The sequence below is a fragment of the Candoia aspera genome, chromosome 1 (genome assembly GCF_035149785.1).
Source record: "Candoia aspera isolate rCanAsp1 chromosome 1, rCanAsp1.hap2, whole genome shotgun sequence".
Classification (NCBI taxonomy): domain Eukaryota; kingdom Metazoa; phylum Chordata; class Lepidosauria; order Squamata; family Boidae; genus Candoia; species Candoia aspera.
The window spans coordinates 150,290,843-150,309,249 of NC_086153.1; the positions used below are offsets into that span (position 1 = coordinate 150,290,843).

The following is an 18,407-nucleotide window of genomic DNA, read 5'->3' on the forward strand; positions in this document are numbered from 1 at the left end:
GGTAAGGAATTATTGCAGTGTTAATGCAAAAGCACGAAAATTAAAATATAGTGCTGTCCTTTTCAACTACCCTTATTAGAACATTCCTGCATGCTAAAGAATTGGCACTATTCATATTTACAGACAGGAAGGTGTATCATATCCATAGCTGTAACTTGGCGCTAACCGATAATTTTTAAATTAGCTAGGCATCTTTAATCACAGATATGGGTAGTCTTATCTGAAGTATTCCTCCCAAGTTCCCCACCCCAGTTCTGCTTGTGGACAAGTATTAGCAGCATTTCTGTTTGGTGGGGGAGATGCCTATATACCAAGTATTAGGAAAAGCTGGATGGGAACTATCCCAAAGGATGCTAGAAAATAAGACGCTGCAGGCTTTGAAAATTGTTTGGAAGAAGTCTCTTTGGACTGCACCCCTCTGCTATTCATAAAGAGGACCTGACTTTTAACGGCAGCTGCTTTTAAGAGTTCCATAACCCAAATGATTATGGCTTCCATCAGGCTCACCTAGAAGTCTGAAATGAAATGGGCTCTTACGTTAAGAGAGGGGCCATGCTTGGCACAAGGTCCAAAGCACTTCTCCTGACAGTGTATAGCCATGTTAAAAATCAGACCGTCCAATTTAGAAGCCTCAACTGAAAAAATCTATGGCTGGAGAAAAAAAGGAGAAATCAGAACTGACCAGTGGCCCTTAACAGCATTTATAAGACTTCCAAAGAGTTGGCTGACAGCTACTGAGTTACTGGTTCTTTCATGCTCTCACCAGGCAAGTAAAAGCAAGTTACTACTTCAGTTTTGTCTTTAAATACCGATGAAGGTGATCCTGCTGATTATAAACAGCGATTACATTGATTTTACTTCATTTTAACATTTTTGATCCTCTCTGTCATGTTGCTAAGCCATAAGCCATTGGCCAGGATTTGGGTTATTGGCATGCATTTATTTACTTAGGTTTCTAGGCTGCTCCAATCAACCAGACTGAGCAATTTACAATTCCTATATAAAGTAATTTAATATACAGTGTAATAGGCTATTTATTAGATCTGATTAAAATATTTGCAAGATGCAGCAAGATGATTTGAAACATCTTTGTTAATGCAGGATGGAGCAAATGATTGTGAACTTGCTTCATTTTGATTCTGGATCTTCACACAGCAATGCTCCAGGGCTGATTTTCCCAAACTCCATTCACAGAGAGGTGTGCCCTCAAATCAATGATCCCTGTGATTAAACCACTGGTTGCCCCAATCACAGCATCTTGGGATTGACATTCTTTCTTGGAAGCAGGATCTGAAGAGTGTTCATTTAAACATGTACTCCGCCTCAAGGTTGCCTAATCTCTCCTGAGCTGTTGTAGCTGTTTTGTGAGTGCTGGTAGTAAGCTGGTAAATTCATTCAGTTGATGTGAATCTGCCATAGGAGTATCAGTAAATTAATTCCTTATACTTCCACCTTAAAACATCAACTACTTGCATTACATTTAGGATAGTGTTTCATTCATTACAAACAAAAACTACACTTAACACCCATCTGAAATTTTGTAAGGGTACTCCCCATTTTAGGGACTACTATTGTTGCGAATGTCATTGTTATGGGCACTTTAAAAGAGTTTGAAAAATCTTGTACCAATGTCTATGAACAGTGTGTTTCATTCTTTCATAAGGGTCTACCTTGCCTACCTTTAATGCTAAAAATAATTGAATCCATTTAGTGTTTTCTGTGCTGAGTACAGGAAAACAGAGATCCATTTTCCTTAATTTCATTCTGGATCTGGCACTGAGTCAGACTGGACTGGATCTGGTGCTGTACTGAGCAGAGGGCAGGGCTTGGTAACCATGTCTTCCAATGAACCGGACCAGAAAGGAACCTTGGGATACGGTGAGTAGAAGGCTGCTCAGTACCTCATACTGCTGAAAACATATATCCTGTTATGGTAGACAAACCATAAAATTTATCCTGATCATTCTAGTATGACTTAATAGAAGGCAAGCCAAGTGTTAAAATTAGGTACCCTTTCTTGCACAGGTTTGGTGTCTTATTCAAGCTGAAGGAGAATATTGAGCAACTGCTTATTCTTTCTTGCTGCTCAGACCTATCTCTGGTCCCATGGGTCAGATAGTTGTGACAGACACAGATGACTTCCTGCAGTCTTTTTGTTCATGCTTAAACAAAAAGACTGCAGGAAGTCACCTGTGTCTGAAAGAGATGCACACATGGTTTACACACTAGTGGAAAGTTTGGGAAATGGACTTTCCCTCATCCTTAGTATTAACTTTATACTGAGCAGCAGCAACCAAAGAACTCTTATAAAGACACATTTATATTGGGCAGTGAGAATTCATCAATTTTAAGTCTAAGAAAGGGCAGAATGGGATTTTAAAGAACCAAAGCAGCAAGTGGGTGGGATCTGGTTGAGGTCAGTGAGGCTTCTGAGCAAAGCATTAATAACCCATACTTTAAATGCTGTTTTTTTATCATCATCTTGGAAGTGTGTGTATGGGGGGTGAGGGGGGATTAGTAAAAAAAAAAATCTTTAAGTGATTTTGCTTTATTTGTAACCAACATCACTGAGGAACTCCAAAAACTATCTGGTGTGTTAGGGTGAGAACTAATAACAGGTCCATGGTCATGACTGAACAGGAATGCAAACATGACTCTTCCACTCAACCAGTAAGGTCATTAGCTAAGGATACGTTTTAAAAAAATGCTGAGGATGCTTCAAATTCTTTTTCCTGTTCTGCCAACAGCTTTTCTCTGATATCTAGAGAGCAAGTGGGATCTGTCTCCAGGTGACTCAACATCATCATCATCATCATCATCATCATAAAAAGGTTAGCAGTCAGGGAGCAAGAATCACAGCTATGGATATTAATGGATGTTTGAAACAGTTATCAGATAATAGTATACTTTATTGATGCTTAGACCAAATGGGATCTCCTGTTACAATCTTCCTGTCAATTTGCATGTCAGAATTTCCTGGGAAGTGCAATTATTCCAGGAACCCATTGTTTGTTTATTACATTTTTAAGCAGCATTTTTTTTCTTCTTCCAGAGGCACATAACTAAGTTAAATGTAGGCCAGCCCTATCATTAAACCTAAGGCAACTGCCTCACGCTCTGAAAACTGTTTTGTGGTCAGTATTTCTTGTCCAGTTTGTTTACTCATAGAGCGGACTGAAGTATCCAGCCTCCAAGTTGGTAGAGGGGACTATTCCATATAAATGACAATTATAAAACCACCTCTTGCAATGAGCAAAGTAGCACAGCAAGGAGTGACCTATCTTTGTCAATGTAATATGGTATGGTGTTTTTGAGAAATATCCTATATCAAAACACAAATAATTGTTAATGGAGATCTAACAAAACCCTGTGAGATAAAAAAGGAACAAGACAGGGATGCCCACTGTCTACTTTCTTGGTTTGGTTCTTGAAATACTGACTAGAGATATAAGACAAGATGGGAGGATTGTGGGAATAAAGATTAAAAAAGAAACTTGTAAGAGCTTTGTGTTGGTTCTGGAAGATCCTTTAAAGGGAATAGAAATATTAATGAACAAATCAAAAGAATTTTGTGCATTAGCAGGCTTTGAAGCATTTGCAGGCTTCAAGATTAATAAACAGAAGACAAATATGTAAACAAAAATATGAAAATAGAAGATCAAACAATTGATGAATAAAATGGGTTTTAAGATTGAGAAGGTAAAATACCTCGGAATCACTATAACAAATATGAACTGGTATTTTCAAAACAACTATGTTAAGACGTGGAATGAAATTTAAAAAAATATGTTAAGATGGAAGAAACTACAATTGTCATTCCTGGGGATAATTTCTGTGATAAAAATGAATGTCTTGCCTACAATTATTTTTTGCTTCAGACAATACCTGTTTTGACAACTGATACACCATTTAAACTGTGACAGAAGGATATATCTAAATCTGTGTGGCAAGGGGAAAAAACCACAAGTTAAATATAAGGTGTTACAAGATGCTAAGGAAAGAGGAGGACTGGGTTTACCTGATTTGAAATTTGTGTTTTGCAGCTTGCTGTTTGGTTTGGATGAAAGAGTGGGTGCTGCTGAGAAAGAGGAGGCTTTTGGTGTTAGAAGGATATGACCTGAGATTTGGGTGGCATGGATATTTGTGCCATGATAAAATCAAGGTTAATGTGGATTTTAAAAATCATTGTTAGATGTGCCATACTGAGAATATGGGATAAAAACCCAGCTTGTGCCTGAAAATACATTTGTGGCTCTCAGCACAAGAATGTCATACATGAGAAATAATAGGCAAACACAAATGGCTAACTTGTCGTGAGATACTAGAATTTTGTCAGGGGGGATGTAAAATAAAACCAAGAGAAGAACTAGTGGCAGAGGGATATATAGTTGTCAATGGTTTTCTTATTTACAATTAGTAGATTTAAAGTAGGCAAAGGTATGGTTTTGAACATTGTAAAACTGAGTTTGAAATAGAACTGTGAACAAATGATGAACATGCAATTGCTAAAATGTATAAACTTTTATTGAAATTTGAAGCAAAAGAACAAGTGAAAGAATGTATGATAAAGTGGGCTAAAAATTTTGGTTATAATATACAGATGGAACAATGGGAAAATATGTGGCTGAAAGGATTGAAATTTATCCTATGTTATATCATCTTAAAGAGAATTTTATAAAATGATGTACCATTGGTATATGTCACCAGAGAAATTATCTAGAATGTATAAAGGCACTTCAAATTTATGTTGGAAATGTGAAGAGACATTTTATCATGCTTGGTGGACATGTAAAAAAGCTAGAAAATTCTGGATTCAAATACATACACTGATTCAGAGGATTTTAAAAATTAATATTACAATTGAGACCAGAGGTTTTTCTTTCGGGATTGATGGACAAACAGTTGGGAAAAAAATATGGAACTTTGTTTTTGTACATAACTGCAGCAAAATTATTGTATGCACAAAGATGGAAAGATTCAGCACTACCCACAATGGAATGGTTGGTGAAGATGAGGGAACTTCCTGAGATGGCTAAGTAGATGTCTTTGATCAGAGAATAGACAATATCTACATTTATTGCTGACTGGAAACCCCTTATGGACTTGCATAAAACAGATAAAAATGAACTTACGATTTATGGTTCTGATGACTAGTTATAGAAAGATAAGTTATGTTGTAACCATAGAGTAAGGCAAATTCATAATTGTACTTATAACTGCTGTAAAGAAGATCAGAAGCTACTTCTTTGTATCTTTTTTCTTTCTTTTCTATTTTTCTTTTACTTTTTTCCCTTTCTTGCACTTTTAGCTTTCTCTGTTTTTTTTTCTTACTTTATATTAATTTGCATTCGTTTTTATCTTCCTTTTTAAAAATCTTAAATAAATATTATATTATCAAATCAAGTTTATTACAGCCCTAAGGCCAGATACAATCAAAATATCTAGTAATAATAGTATTAAATATATATAAAACAGAAAAAAAATACTAAAATAAATAAAAATGAAATACTATTTTAATAAATTCTAAACTTAAGTAATTCTATTTTTAAAAAAGAAAAGAAATACCCTATATTAAGAAACAGTAATTAACAGGAAAAAAGCAGGGGGCTTACTATCTAAGAGCCATTTAGATCTTGGATCTGAATTACTGATTGACAGGTTGAATTTCAACTTTAGGGGTAGGTAGGGGTTGTACAGCTGCCTTTGGTGAGACCCCAGCAGGGTTATCCCTCAACTTCTTTTATTACTTGGATCTTCCCCTTAGTGTATACTCATACACAGATTTGACCATTGTCAGCCACTTATTCCAGCGCACTGGTAAACTTGCACATGACGATCTCATAACACTTGGGAGCCACTGCTAAGCCTGCTCAAGATTTTCCAATCGCTATGGCTACAAATGCTGGGGGTGAGGTTGGCTAGAAGGTAAGAACCAGAAGAGCTTGTCAAATGCCTCTTGTTTCAGTACCCTTCCTTTCATGGGGGCATGGCTGGAGACTCTCAAGAGTCACTAGCACTTTTATGGGTAAATGGTCAAACTTCATCCTGCTCTAGTGATATTAAAGCAAAGGCTCTTAGCATAGGAGTTTGTTGGCTGCCTGCAAACCTATATATCAAGATTAAAAATTGCTCTCATTAAAAAGGTGGCCAAGTGCAGAGGATAAATAAGAAGGAAGGGTACATGCATTGTATAATTTCACTTACACTATCATTTCTGGCAAAGTTTTTAATAAGCTATTGATGGACAACAACTGAGTGTAAAGGCTGAGGTAGACAATGTTAGAACCATCTCTGGGATCTCATAAATAGGATTATAGTTGGAGCAGGTTAATCTATCATCTTTCCATCAGAGAATGGGTTTTGGATAAAAATCTGTTGTTGTTGCTATTATTATTATGCATAGTTCCAACTTGCTATAGGCAACATACAGTATGTTCTCAATATACCAGTTAGTTATTATAGTTGACTATGTTACAGTTAAATTTCTACACATAATAAAAATTCAAGCAATTATTTTATAACTTACAGGTTGTTTGCTTTTATTTGTTGATTTATCTCATGTTAAATGATACTCTTCGTTGCAGATTCTACTCAGCAAGAGTAGAATCACCACATTGTTTCATGGCCAAATTCATGGCTCCAAAACTAACCCACCGTTTCAGTTCAGTGGGTAGTCCATTTCAACTTGTCCCTGATTCTGGATCTCTTTGGAGTCACTTCCTATAAACACAGGACTACGCATACATCTAGCAATGCATCCAGAATGGGATGATATTAGTACGGTTAACAAGGCTAACTGGATGTTTCAGGCCTCAAGGGATCCCCAAGCCCCTTTTGTGGCCCTGGAGCCATTTCTGGCCCAGTTACCCAACAGCTATGGCACTGTTCCCTGTCCTTTTGAAATGGGCGACGCATAAAAACTACAGCATCGGTCATTAAATATACTCTTAATGGTTTTTTAAAAGGTTTAGAAATTCCCAAAGATCCACCTAAACAAAACAAAACAGAACTTAGCAATGTCTACTTTGTGTCATCAACTTGTCTCCTGCAGTCTAGGTTGCCCATCACCTGGTTACAAGTGCTAAAATTAGGTTTTATCCGGACAAAATTAGCACAACTTGTTCCAAGTCTGTCTTACAGATAATTTCTGATTGCAGTACCGCAGTCCCAACATGATAAACGTAATGGTGCTTTTGCTGAGGTCTGACCATACACTGACATTGTCACATCTCTGAGCTGCACTTTTCCCGTAGTGTAGTATCATCAGGGTGGGGGGAGAGAATAAACAACCAAAGGCTCATGAATAGATGGTGCAGGATATCCTAAGTTGTTTCTGTCTAAGGGAGGACATGAAGAAAATTGCTCTTTGTGGTGAATTAAAGAATAAACATTTTTGGGTTCCCACAAGGGGTACCTGGCTTTTTCCCCCCCCTTTTGATTAAGATGCTAGTTAGTTGTTTCCTTTTCCCTCCCTTTTCTCTTTTATTCTATCCAACTTTCAACTGCCTCTCCTCTTTGTTATCCTTGCAAGTTCTCCTAGCTTTATTGCTGCCTTGTTCACATAGAGGTGCTCAGTGGGGGGAAAAATCCCTACATTTATCTCAAGATGTAATACATATATTTACCATTTTGCACATTTCAAAAACAAAGCAGCAATATACATTTCTCTGCTCATTTCAAAAACAGCAGCAATATACATTTCTTTCCATTCTCTCCATCTCATTTACCAATCATCCAAAATACTAGGGTGACCATTTACAAATGTCACTGATTTGAAGATGAAAATGTTGATACATGAATCTAATACTTCCCCTCTCCTTTCCATCAAAGTATAGTGTGAGCAAGTGCCAAAAGAAATTATTTTAATTAATTCAACCTCATTGGGCTTAAAGCACTATCTTACAAAACTACTTACAGAGGCAGAACTCTACAGAGGTTTTGACCGGGAGACAAAATGAGTTACAGGTGTTCATCCTGCCTCAAGGGAGTTAAAAATCATCCTGAATTGCCCCATTCCACATGGCCATTGGGCTTTATTTAGAGACACACCACACCTTTATTAAGTAAAGCATTACCCTCACCCTGGATCTGCATGGAAAGCAATATAGTAGACAAAGACTTCCTTGAGCTGAGCTCAACCTCTGGTTTCTATGTGGTTAAGTCTATGCAATTTTCTTGGCAATTATATGGAAGTGTTTGTTATAAGAGATGGTTGTTTGTTTATATAAATAAATAAGAGAAAGAAAGAAAAGATGTGCAAAACATCCTGGGGAACTACAGAATGCACTGTTTTTCTGCCATATTGTGCCAATCTGTTCAGGAGTGGCCCAGCAATTTTCCAGAAGGAAATCCACTGTTTGGTTTACTTCTGAAAAATGGTTACATCACCTCCCAGAATTAGCAACCTTCCTTTGGAGGAAGAGTAGAATATTCCATCCCAATCTAGCCTATAGCTTTGAGATCTGCAGGTGGTCTCTCATCATGTTTCGTATGCCCATACAAATGAAAGGGGGAAAAAAGCTGTAATGTTACAGACCTTTTGTTTCATTCCTTGCCTTTTAACAGTTTATTCCCACTTCTAGAATGTAAAGTGGCCATATGAAAGAACTGATGGATCTCATTAAAATGAATGGGGTGTACATGAAGGAATATTGTTTAAGCAAGTGTATACAAGAAAAGTGGCAGCCTATACCTCTGCTTATAAGACTCCTGGGCAAGAAAAGTCATAGGTGTAGATCATTTCAATTTATAGTGATCATAATGTGACTGACCAGGCTAGACAAAAGGAAGTACAGTACTACTTCTCATAGGTAAAAGTAAAGGTTTCCCTTGACATTAAGTCCAGTCGTGTCCGACTCTAGGGGGCGGTGCTCATCTCCATTTCAAAGCCGAAGAGCCAGCATTTGTCCATAGACACCTCCGTGGTCATGTGGCCGGCACGACTAAATGGAACGCCGTTAACTGCCCGCCAAAGTGGTACCTATTAATCACTCACATTGGCATGTTTTCGAACTGCTAGGTTGGCAGGAGCTGGGATCAGCAACTGGAGCTCACCCCATCACGTGGATTTGAACCGCTGATATTCTGATCGGCAAGCTCAGCAGCTCAGCAGTTTAACCTCATAGCCCATAATTAATTTCTGGAATTCAGTTTACTCATGGAAGTCACCGCCACAAAATAGGGTGACTGCTTTCTTTGAGTGATTAACCTGGGATTATAAAAAGTTATTTAAAATATAATTATCATTTTAGGATGCTTACTCAGTGATCACTGAGGAAATTTTCAAAAGTAATAGGAATCGCTGGACATAACATAGCAATACGATGCCTTTTTAGGGAATGTCAGCATTTCTGAGATTTGTTTAAAGCAGTATTTTAAAGCAGCCCTTCAGCTACAAAAGACTAATTCAGATCTAATACTGAAGTAACATAAAACTGGGTGAAAACATGAATGAGACTGGAACCATAGGAACAAAATATTGGAACTCACATTTTAACATTTATATTAAAAATGCAATTTTTCAACTTCATACGCTTTTTCCTCCAAACTAGAAAAATGAACCCTAGGGAAAACAACTTTTAGATGCTAACTAATTTCCCAAGGTAGAAACATTCATGTACGGAAAAATATGGGAAATCAGATCTTTCCATATTTCTCATGCATTACACTGGAGAAAAAGTCAAAGTTCTGTATTATAGAACTCCTTGGGATCTTACCGTAATAAAAGACAAGACAAAGCACTTTTAACAAAGCAAGCTTATTTTTTAAGAAAACAGGAATATTGGCCCAAAATTAAGATATAGAAAGCAAATGCTTTAAATGCAAGCAATTTAAATTATATTTTGCCCAGGCATTGATGATATTAATGACAAGAGACTAAACCCGACTTGCTTTGATCGAAGAATGAAAAAAAAAGATGTTAAATAAGATCAGATTCTCTCGGACAGAAGCACAGTTGGGACTCTTTGCCTTAAATTCTTAAGTCCAGCACAGCACTGATGCCTAGGATAATATTTCAGCCCAATCAAAAACCAATTCAAGAATTAAAAAGCCAAGGCTATACATCCTTTATGAAGAAATAAAGTAAAAGGTTGAGATGAACAATTGGAGACATACTGTATCTTTAAATTGATTCCAGATAGGAGGAATCCCCAAATAATGCAAACTAGTATCTTAAAGCATTCAGAGAACTGTGATGCTTTAAATATGAAACACTGGTTGCAGTCCAAGCTTTGTCTGATGCCTTTGAAAGGTTGGCCACAAAAAATGTCATTAGTAAGGTATCCAAAAGACTCTATTTCTGCTGTAATTGGACTAACATGGCTATCTGTCTGGAAGTAATTTCCTGGAGGAGCCTCATAGGTAATAGGATTATATCTCTAACAAAGAACAGTCTGGGTGGCAGGTTTAGCTAGCAAGGGTTATACAAAGAAGGCTGAATTTTCTGGGTCATTGATTTGGGCACTAGAGTCATTACAATAACCAGGAAGAACTTTCTCCACATGGCAAAAATTATAGAAAGGATATTAATTACATTCTAACCTGCATTTTTTTTTTGCTACAGCAAGCCCACCCCACCCTGGTCCACTGATCTGGTTACATTTAGTCATGGCTCCTTTCATATATAGGCTGTACCTGACAATCATTTTTCTACAGGTGGTTAATTCTACACAGAAGTACTTCTAGAATTCCTTCAGGGCAGGATATGTTTTTAAAAAATGGAGATAAATTTCACCATTTAAATTGGTAAATGGTAGACAGACCACCAATTCACACAATGTCATTACACTTCTTCAGGAGTTTAATTCAGCAAAGAATGGCTGTGGATGTTAAATAACATTTATTAACAGTAATCACATTATTTATTAGTTTAAAAACAGGTTGCCATTTTTTAATAATTGCAAAAATCTCTTAAAAGATCATACCTAGCATTTTAAATTTCCGAAGTTATAATATTTCAAGCACTAGACTTGAAATAAACAGTAATAAATAAACATCCTTATTTTTCCTTTTAAAATAGTTGTTTCTGGATGCTTTTTTCTCAAAACACATTCTTTTGCAACTCAAGACAGAACTGATTTGTTTATTCAGTGATACAATTCTGCTTCAATGAAAATGAAATTTGCCCTTCCAATTGTCATCAGTCCACAGAAACAATAAGTAGCAGCCATTTTAAAACAAAGTTTGGAGAAAGATCAAGTGAACCAAGTTGAGAGTTAATGGATACTCATAAAACAGAAAAACAAAACCCTAAAAATGATTAAATCCAAATACAGTTATACCAGATCAAAAAATGGATGTTAGCAATGGTTGATGCACAAATGCTCAACTTTGTTGCTGCACTGTAAGAAAACATTTTTGAAAGTTGATTACTAGAGTTGAAATCCCAGCTCACTAAGGGACTGATAACCTTCAGGAGTCATTATGGGTTGCCTTCAACTATACCTGTCCCTCCCACTTTTCTGCGGCTTCCCGCATGTCACCAAATCTGCTCAGAGGAAATGTAGACTTCACCAGAGAAGATGCTACTAGTACAAAAATCTATATTCCTCTAATAGGTGACTCATACTGATGACTATGCTCTTACGTGAGTTCTTACAGAGCTTCTCTTAGACTAGGCACATAAGAAATGGGAAATTTCTTGATTGACAGTGAATGTCTACAAGCATTTCTTTGTAGACATTCTGATTTACACTGAGAAACCCCTTTCAGTGTGGCTTTCCAGCAATTCCATCTATCAAATAACTCCACTCAGGTCAAACCTTCAGATCTAGCATACTGTACATCCTTAGGTCAAACATATACTTATGGATCAGTCCTGCTTTATCATCTGTATATTTATATGATTGTGAGTTGTTTTTGTAACCCACTATGGATCAGGCTGTAACCCAATCGAGGGTCCTAACTCTTAAATAAAACTAGGGTTTTTTCCCCATTTGACTGTCTTCACCAAAACCGACAAGGAACAGCTTTTTTTGTTATATGGAAATAATCACAACATTTTCTTTAGCCAGCTGGAACCAAGACAACTCTGTTGTTTACAGTGTGTTTAAACATGCTGGATTAATCTTGTGGCGGGATCAGCTGATTTGATTCAACCTATTCTGAGAAATCACTGGGTCAAAGGCACCTTTACCTGGAATTTGAGAACATTTAAAATATTGTTCCAATAACTCTCAAAAAGTTTTTCTAAGGAACAGTTCTCTGAGTCACAAATTACAAGTCAAAAGGGAAAGGAACTGGATACAGCAAAAGAAAAGGGAAAAACAGTTCTCCGAAGCAGTTATAATTAATATTGGTTATCATTTGACTCAGTAGTAAGAATGTTAAGGCATTTACCCTTGCATATTACCAAATGCCCAGAGGAAGAAAACCTGTTTTCTGAAATGTATTATTGTATACAGTATTATACACATTAAAGCACACTTAAATAAATGTAGGCACTGTTATTTACTTTCTGTAAGTTCCGCACCATCTGCCTTTCTTTCGTTTAAAAAAAAAAACGGCAATGATATTTCACACTGAAGCAGCATTTCACAAAACATCACCTATCTCGACAATCCTTACAGCAACTATATGCAGCAGCTCAATCTCAGACTTGTAAACCGAGGGCCCAGGCTATCCTCTAGCACGGCAGCTGCAATCTCTGGAGCAGGGGCTGCCTTCTCACAGTCCGTTGCGTGACCTCTCCGAAGCCAGCCGGGCAGTCCCTGGGAAGTGCGCCAGCAAGGCGTGAACTCGCGGACTGCTTTGATGCTGAGGACACTTCCGCACAACGGTAGTTCCACCCCTCCCCCAACCCTGCGGTCGGGAGTCCCCCCCTCCGCGGCCTGAAACCCACGGGGGAGCCGGCCTTAGGGAGGCCCGTTGGGCTGACATTTGGCCGGGACCGTACAGGGCAAGAGTGACTCAGCATGTGACAGCGCCCTGCCTGCTACTCCCGCAGCCTAGTCATCTCTTGCGGCCAATCCCAGAAAGGCCTCGAGGGAGGAAAGGGAGGACCCGCGCAGCCCTCGAAGGAAGCGCGCAGATGCCTCGTTCTTCCAGCAAGTTCCGAACCCCCAACCCCGCAGGGGGAGGGGGAGCCGGACCTATGCATGCTGGGAAACGGAGTTCCCGTAAGGCCGCTGCGCCAAGAACGCGTTCTCTGCCTTCTTTCGTCCTGCCGCGGCCGCCCAGCATGCCGACCTTTGTAATCTTTTCGCGCCGGTGGCCGCAAGGCATTTCGGGTGCGGTGGTTCTTCGTTCCCCTGTGCTGGCGGTTGTCGTAGCTCCGCAGCCGAGAGGGCCACGCCGTTGCCGCTGCTGTCGCAGCCGCGTCGGCTTGCTACCTCATTTCCTCTTCCGGGCGCGCGGCCGAGGAGGCGGCGGCGGCGGCGGTTCAGTCGGTCGATCTGTCGGAGCCGGCGACGGCTCTCCTCCTTTTCCGCCTCCTCTCCGGGCCAAGGGGGTCACCACGGGGCTTTCCCTCCCTCCCGCCGAGGAGGAGCCGTTCTCGCCACAGCCGCCGCCCGCGATGGAGCCGGAGTCGGTGATCGAGGATAAGACCATCGAGTTGATGGTGAGTGTGCGGGGCTCAGAGGAGCCGGTCCGAAGCCGCTGCCGGTCCTCCCCCTTTCCTCAGGGCGTCCTTCGCTGAGGGGAGACGCCACAACGGTGGCGGGTGCGGGCGGGGGAGGGGAGAGAAAGGAAGGGAAGGCGCCGGCGCGGTGGGAGCTGGTCTGTGTAGGCCTCGATTTCGACAGAGGGGCCTTTCCATCTCCTCCTTCCTTCGCCGGAGCGAGCTGGAGGGGGCCCCCCCGAAGGACAAGAGCGTCCTTCCCTCATAAAGGAGCCGCGCTGGATCCGGCTCCCGTTCCCTCTCTCTCTCCCGGTCGTTTCCTGCTCCTTGGGCACCAGAGAGGGAGAGGAGCGTCCAACCTTGCTGGCTTCTCTCTCGCATTCATCTCCGGCCAGCCTGCTCGCGTCCTGAACGACCGAGACAAAGCGGCGCAGGTGTTGGGCCCATGCAGGTGCCAGGGGCTGGGCGTCGCTCCCTCCTCTTCCTCCTCGCCCTCTTCCTCGCTTTGCGGACTGAAGGTGACATTCGCTGTAGGGATGCCTTGAGCGGGAGGAGTTACCGCGTGATAAGGAGCCCACTTCCTCAAAAGAGTTTGGGGGGCGGGGAAGGGCTGGATTTCTTCGCTGCTAGTGCTGAGAGCCAATCAGGGTGACTAAACAATTACTGCATTTGGAGCTATTAGGTGCCTGCCTTCCTCCCCGTTTCTACAGTGGGCTGGGCAAAAGCAGAGGTTTTAGGCCTTAGTATACTGAGTGGCTTACTTGCCATGCAGGCTTGCAAAATGCTCTGGTTCAAAATGGAAGTTACTCCTTGCATTGTGTTAATTTCAGATTTCATAATTGTAAGTGACTTTTTTTCACAAAATCTGTCCCTTTCTTTTAGAAGTCTCCTTTTGGGGAGTAGAACATGTACCAGGAACTACTTACCTTCTGACTTAATTGATTTAGAAATTCATAGCATTGGTTGAGAGCTGAAATTTTCTTATTGCAGATTCATCAGTGATTTTTAAAATTATTATTTAGCTCTTTTTGTATGCTTTAGATTAACTTGCAAATTGCCTGAAATTTGTACCTGGTCATAATAAGTATTGCATCCATCATGGATGCATCTTCGGATTCATCATGATCTGAATAAGGAATGCCTGCACTATTAATGAGTTGTATCTAGCCTTCCAGAATTCAGAATACTATTGATTAATTCTATTTGCATATCCAAACATTACTGATGGTTTGCAGTTATTTTTATTAATTTGTTGAATAGATAAACAAAATACCGCAATACTTCGCTTTCAGACAGGCTTTAAATGGCTCTTTTAGAACAGAACAATTTAAAAGTAACAAAATATATTACCATATCACACACCATTTTGTTCCTAACATTTTCCTTGCAATCCTCTTGGCTTTTTTTAAAATGATATTTCCCCCTAAACTATGAATTATAGTAATGGAAGCCAAAATGCAGTGATTCATAGGTGGCAGTACTGTATGATGGCATTTTCAATTTGTTTCAGTGGAGGGTGATAACTCTCATATGCAATGGAGCAATCAGTGGGGCAAGATCTGAATATTACATGTTCCATATTTTTCCAGTTTTAATATGGCTAGATGCTAGTTATAATTTTAAAACATAAATATGTTATACTTGGTAACTTCATTTCCTTTTCTATGGAAGTTTTTGAATGTCAGTAGTTCAAAGATACTTAATTTTGGGTGTCAAAGGGCATATACAGAATAACTAATTAATTACAATCTAATTAACTTGTTTTAATCTACATAAATATAATGAATTTGTTCAGCACAGCTGTTTGCTATCATGGGCATAATGTTAGTGAAATGCAGTACTGCTGAACTCTATCTTGTTGAGGAGGGCACAGTAGATAAAATGGCCACAGAGTAAATGAAAGAGGTACTATGGCTATAGCAAGTGTTGCAAATGTTTTTCTACTGTTAAAATTTCAATGTTTTGACTTTCAGGTGGAAATTAAATGTACATTTTTAATATAGCTTTTTATGTAAAGAATACTTTCTTGGATGATTGTTTGAAGCCACTGCTTGTTGCTAAATAATGACATTACTTGTGAGTTATTTGAGCTATCATAGAAACAGCCAGACTTCAGAAACATGTGAACCCTCCAAAAATGTTTTTCATCATGCTCCAACAATATAGTAATCCTCTTGTGTTATTTTTGTGTTTCTTCCTCCATTATTGTTGGTCAGTAAGAGTTCTACAGATCAAATGATAACCATATTTTAGGATTTAACACAAGGTGATGGCATATTCATGTAGCACCTACAAGGCTATAGTAAGAATATGCTTTTAGTGTCCATAAATATATTGGTTCACACCATCATGTGGCTTGATTTAGTTTTTTGAGTAGGTTGTGTGAACTGAGTGTATTCTACATTTAATCAAACTGACTTATCACTATATGTGAATCCAGTTAATGCCTGTCACTAATGGGGGTCCTGGGAAATGTCCCTGTGTGATCAGTGGGTAATCAGTGCTCATTGCCCAGTGGCTAGAAAGCTTCTTAAAGTTGCTGGATCTTCCAAAAGGCTGTGATCTGGTCATTCATTGGGAGGGAAATGTGAGGCACTGAACTACTGCACCAGTCATTGATATACACAGGTTTCTTCCCTTCTCCTTTTTAGTCACCTATATTGCAGAGATGAGTTTTACTCAACCCCCCCCCCCCGCCTTCTCCTTGGGAGCCAAGTGATAATACACAATTCTGAAAGATGAGAAATAGCTCTCATAAAATCCAGCAGTCCTCCTTTCTGCTCCGTGGATTGCAGTTGCAGAGCAGTTAGGTTTCATAGCTGGAGAAAAGCCTGTGCTCATTTTCATATGATTCTATACTTTCTGTATAATGTACACAAACCAGATAAATTGCTAAATGTTATGAATGTTATTCCCACTTTTGGGAAATCCCAAAAAGTGAGTTATGACATGAGAGGAAAAGATTTGTAGCCTGCTGAGAACTCAAAAAAGATTGTGTAAATAGGCCTCACAAAATAAAACTGGAAGTTTAAAATAAGCATATGGGTAGTGAGAGAATATATAAACTGTTTATTGGTGCTTTTTCTGGTTTTTGGTTCAAATTATTTTATGCTTTCTATGTATTTGGTAAACAAATATGAATGCTAATTTAGACCTCTTGTGAATTTTTCTATCTTCATTTTGGTAAGATTTATTTTCAACATTTCTTGGAAATTTTATAATAAGAGCCCAGACCTGCAACAGTGAAAGAAAATACTTATGGGTAATACATTGATATGGAGTTTGTTTCTCTTGGACTGCTAAGTCAAAATAGTTTATATGGACTATGCTACTAGATTTACAGCCTTGTCTTTGTCCCAAGTCCTTGGTAGATTTGTTGTTTAGCTGGGGACGTTTGTTTTTAGCAGCTGAAAGCACTATATGAAAAATACTTTGTGGAAGAATGTATTATGTGATAGTGTGATGTCAGCATGAATGTATAAAAATATGAAACACTATGTTTTATAATCGAATATACTAGTACCCTTTAAAGCACAGGTTTTATTTTTGTGGAAAAATGTATTGTCAGATAAGAAGGATGAAGCTAGCAGAAGATGTTAGGTAACATAATTTACCATTGCAGATTATCAAAGTGGAGATAACTATAGCCCTTATTTCACTGTATTTGCATCTTAGAACTTCACTTGCTGTGGAAAAAGCTAGTATGACATATATCTTCTTAGCCCAAAATCAGGCATAGTTTATTGCTCTACCATGATATGTAAGAATATTTGTTTGTTGTTCTTCAACTGAATTAATTTAACACACCATTGAATTGTGTTTTCTTTGTTTTGTTGCTTTGGTTAAACATGCTTTACAAGGAGAATGTAAGAGAAACCTTAAAAAGGCTTTTCTAGCATAGAAAACATGGACCACTGTTGGAAAAAAAAGGAGAGGCACAAGAATATACAACTTTTAAATGTAGCTGCCATTTTTACCCACATATTTATTAACTGAGAATGATGGCCAGGCTGTTTGTAAACTAAATAGAAAATCTGGAGATACAGTGTATTAATCCATGAAGATTTAATTGCCTCTTAAAAACTATTACAGGAATTACCCAATGGACAGTGAGATCACATTAAATTTGTGATTCCAGTATGATTAGTCAGATGTCTCCTTAATTAAAAAAAAAACTGCCAAGACTTTTTTTATCATGTCCTATTCCAATATTGGCCACCCCCACCCCCCAAATTTTACAAACTGTCTTGCATAGTTCTTATCTAAGTAAACCTGACTTACTTTTTGTGCTCAGTTTGAAAAGGTGAGAGGCATCAACAGGAATGGAGTCAATCTTATCAAATGTCTTTTAGGCCAAATGAGTTGTACCCTATTGCCATGTGGGATTCCTCCATAAAAGGCATAGGAGTTTGTCCAGAAGGACCTTGGTATTGTCACAGGGAATTTCTGGGATCATCCATTAATTTCTGATAGAAGCGGTGCTGTAGAGGGAAGACCACAATTGGTTATATTCCTTTTAGCACCTGCAATGTACCAATCCATACTGCTATTCTCTCCATCGAATTGGAACACTTGCTTACTAGCACTGAATGTCTGCTACAGATGCCAAGGCAAAGGAAGTGAGGCTGGAGTCCTGAAATGTACAGAGTTGACCCAGCAATTGATCCATTTACAGAGATACTGTAATTAATTCATGAATTAATTAAGAAGCACCTTTTCATTGAGTCAGGATCCTGAATGGGTTAAAATTACCATCCTTATTTTTATGTATCAGAATCCAAACCCGCATTCCCTGTGGATTTATGTATGTGTGCATACCTCTCCAATCAAATGGTTAGCTTAACCC

At 38.9% G+C, this 18,407-nt stretch overlaps 1 protein-coding gene and 1 long non-coding RNA gene across 8 annotated transcripts in view; one reads left to right on the forward strand and one right to left on the reverse strand.

Annotated features, from left to right (window-relative positions):
- LOC134505844 (uncharacterized) overlaps nucleotides 1-13,004 on the reverse strand; it is a 19,845-nt gene extending 6,841 nt beyond the window's left edge. The window contains exon 1 of the long non-coding RNA XR_010068754.1: nucleotides 12,549-13,004. This is a non-coding gene — a long non-coding RNA (uncharacterized LOC134505844). The remainder of the gene's footprint in view (nucleotides 1-12,548) is intronic.
- A 192-nt stretch (nucleotides 13,005-13,196) lies between these two features.
- Nucleotides 13,197-18,407, forward strand: part of FBXW11 (F-box and WD repeat domain containing 11) — a 91,797-nt gene continuing 86,586 nt past the window's right edge. For 4 of the 7 annotated variants that reach the window (XM_063315695.1, XM_063315702.1, XM_063315712.1 and 1 more), the window contains exon 1: nucleotides 13,197-13,561. In XM_063315695.1, coding sequence (XP_063171765.1) covers nucleotides 13,517-13,561 — 45 coding nt within the window. In that variant the 5' untranslated portion in view covers nucleotides 13,197-13,516. The remainder of the gene's footprint in view (nucleotides 13,562-18,407) is intronic. The other 3 variants (XM_063315731.1, XM_063315750.1, XM_063315760.1) reach the window with 1 other exon arrangement.